At 28.7% G+C, this 1,880-nt stretch overlaps 1 protein-coding gene across 1 annotated transcript in view; it reads right to left on the reverse strand.

Moving 5' to 3' along the window:
- The window catches only part of LOC107647883 (transmembrane protein 136), a 3,678-nt gene extending 1,809 nt beyond the window's left edge, over positions 1 to 1,869 (reverse strand). The window contains exons 1-3 of the mRNA XM_016351930.2: positions 1,583 to 1,869; positions 1,038 to 1,290; positions 241 to 381 (exon numbers count right to left, since the gene is read on the reverse strand). Coding sequence (XP_016207416.1) covers positions 241 to 381; positions 1,038 to 1,256 — 360 coding nt within the window. The 5' untranslated portion in view covers positions 1,257 to 1,290; positions 1,583 to 1,869. The remainder of the gene's footprint in view (positions 1 to 240; positions 382 to 1,037; positions 1,291 to 1,582) is intronic.

Consider the following 1,880-nt stretch of genomic DNA (forward strand, 5'->3'; position numbering starts at 1 on the left):
TGTTTTTTTTCAAATAACAAAAATTAAAAACACAAATTATAACTCAAATAACATAGTCTCCCCATATTCATCTAGAGCTCGTGGGTTCGAGTCTCACTCTTAACTTTCGAAAAGAAAAAGGAAGTAAAAAGTAAAACAGTAAAATTTTGTTATTGGTTTTTGTTTTACAAAACTTTGGAAATAAAATAAGATAAAATAATTGTAAAGAGTGAGAAATGTTATTACTTAGTAATTAGTTACCTTTTGATAGCAAAGACCTGCACCAAGTCCAAGAATGCTAACCAAATGGTGGATGGTGTTGTCCATACTCACTCTTTCACCAAACAGACAACACACCAAATCATATATCAGATATGAAACGCTCACTGCCAGAACTTGCATCTGAATTCACACTTCAAACATTAGCAACTTTCTCATTCAATTCCCAACATTACCAAAACATGTTGTTTCAATAGAAGTAATCTTGCTTGGCTTGGCATAATTTTCAGAAAAAGAAAATATAATCAAACTTATGAATTTAGATAATTATTTGAATTTCAGTCTCTAAAGTTATTATGAAAAATCAAACTTGATTATGTTATATTTCTTAGGCAGATTCTTTAGTCTTGAATTATAATTCTTCTGTTTTTATTGTGATATATAAAAAATAAAATGTTACTTGACAAACTTAAGATAGTTTTACTAAAGAAGAAATGGTTTTACTAAAACGTCCATCTATTCTGTGTTAATGCACAAATGACTGTATTCAAAAAGTATAATGTAAGCAACTTAATCTAACCCGATAAATACATCTCTCTAGTATTAAATAATGGTGAATATTATTTTATTCTCTCTAAAATAACATGTAAGTTACCCTCTCCAATGTGTCATATTTTAATTGAGTATTTAGAGAGGGTAACTTACATGTTACTTACACGATACTCAGGTTAAAATAAACACCCAATTAAAATATGACACATCAGAAATGATAACTTATATGTTACTTTAAAGAGAGTAGGATAGCATTCACCTTAAATAATACATGATATATATAATACCTGTGTAAGAGAAGAATTTGAAGCTACAGGGCATATTGGACATTTCCAATCTTGAACAGAGATTGAAGCCAACGTGACTGCCAAAATTGCATGAATTGTTGAGATAACTCTGTTGCTGAAATCAAAAGAACGCTTCTGAAGGATCCTCCTTGTAACAAGAAATGCTGATGACCATGAAACAACTCCAACAACAATCATGTTCTTAATTGATTCTTCCATTATTATTATTATGTGCTAAAAACACCACCAAAATCTGTGTTTCAAATGAACAATAAGTTCATGAATTGTTCAATTCATCATGCATATTATAGTATAAGAAAAATTTTAAGCATACCGAGAAATACCGATGTTCCAGTTATTTTAACCATTAATTTCAATTAATATATATTATATATATTTTTTATAATTCAAATCAACGGTTAAAATAACTGAAACACTGGTGTTCCCGGTATACTTGAAATTCTTCCTATAGTATAAGATAAGATTCCAAAATATTTAAAGAACATAGAGAGAGAGAGAGAGAGAGGTATATAGTATATACTTACTGCAAATTAAGCTTCAGAAGATAAGAAGATTTTGATGAGGAAATTTAGGAGAATAATATATGCTTTCTTATATATATATTATATCAAGGATAGAAGTGAAGATCTTCATTCCTCTAAGGCCATATATTCATATGAGTCACTACAAATTTTGTCAATCAATTCAAATAAAAGAGAGGGACCCCAAAAAATAATAAGTTGCATTGCATTGCATGGAATGGAAGAACAGAAAGAAAATAAAAAATAAAAAATAAAAACAAACATAAAAATGGTGAAGCAATGGAGAGTATGAAGTACAATT

The sequence above is a fragment of the Arachis ipaensis genome, chromosome B06 (genome assembly GCF_000816755.2).
Source record: "Arachis ipaensis cultivar K30076 chromosome B06, Araip1.1, whole genome shotgun sequence".
In the NCBI taxonomy this organism is placed as follows: Eukaryota; Viridiplantae; Streptophyta; class Magnoliopsida; order Fabales; family Fabaceae; genus Arachis; species Arachis ipaensis.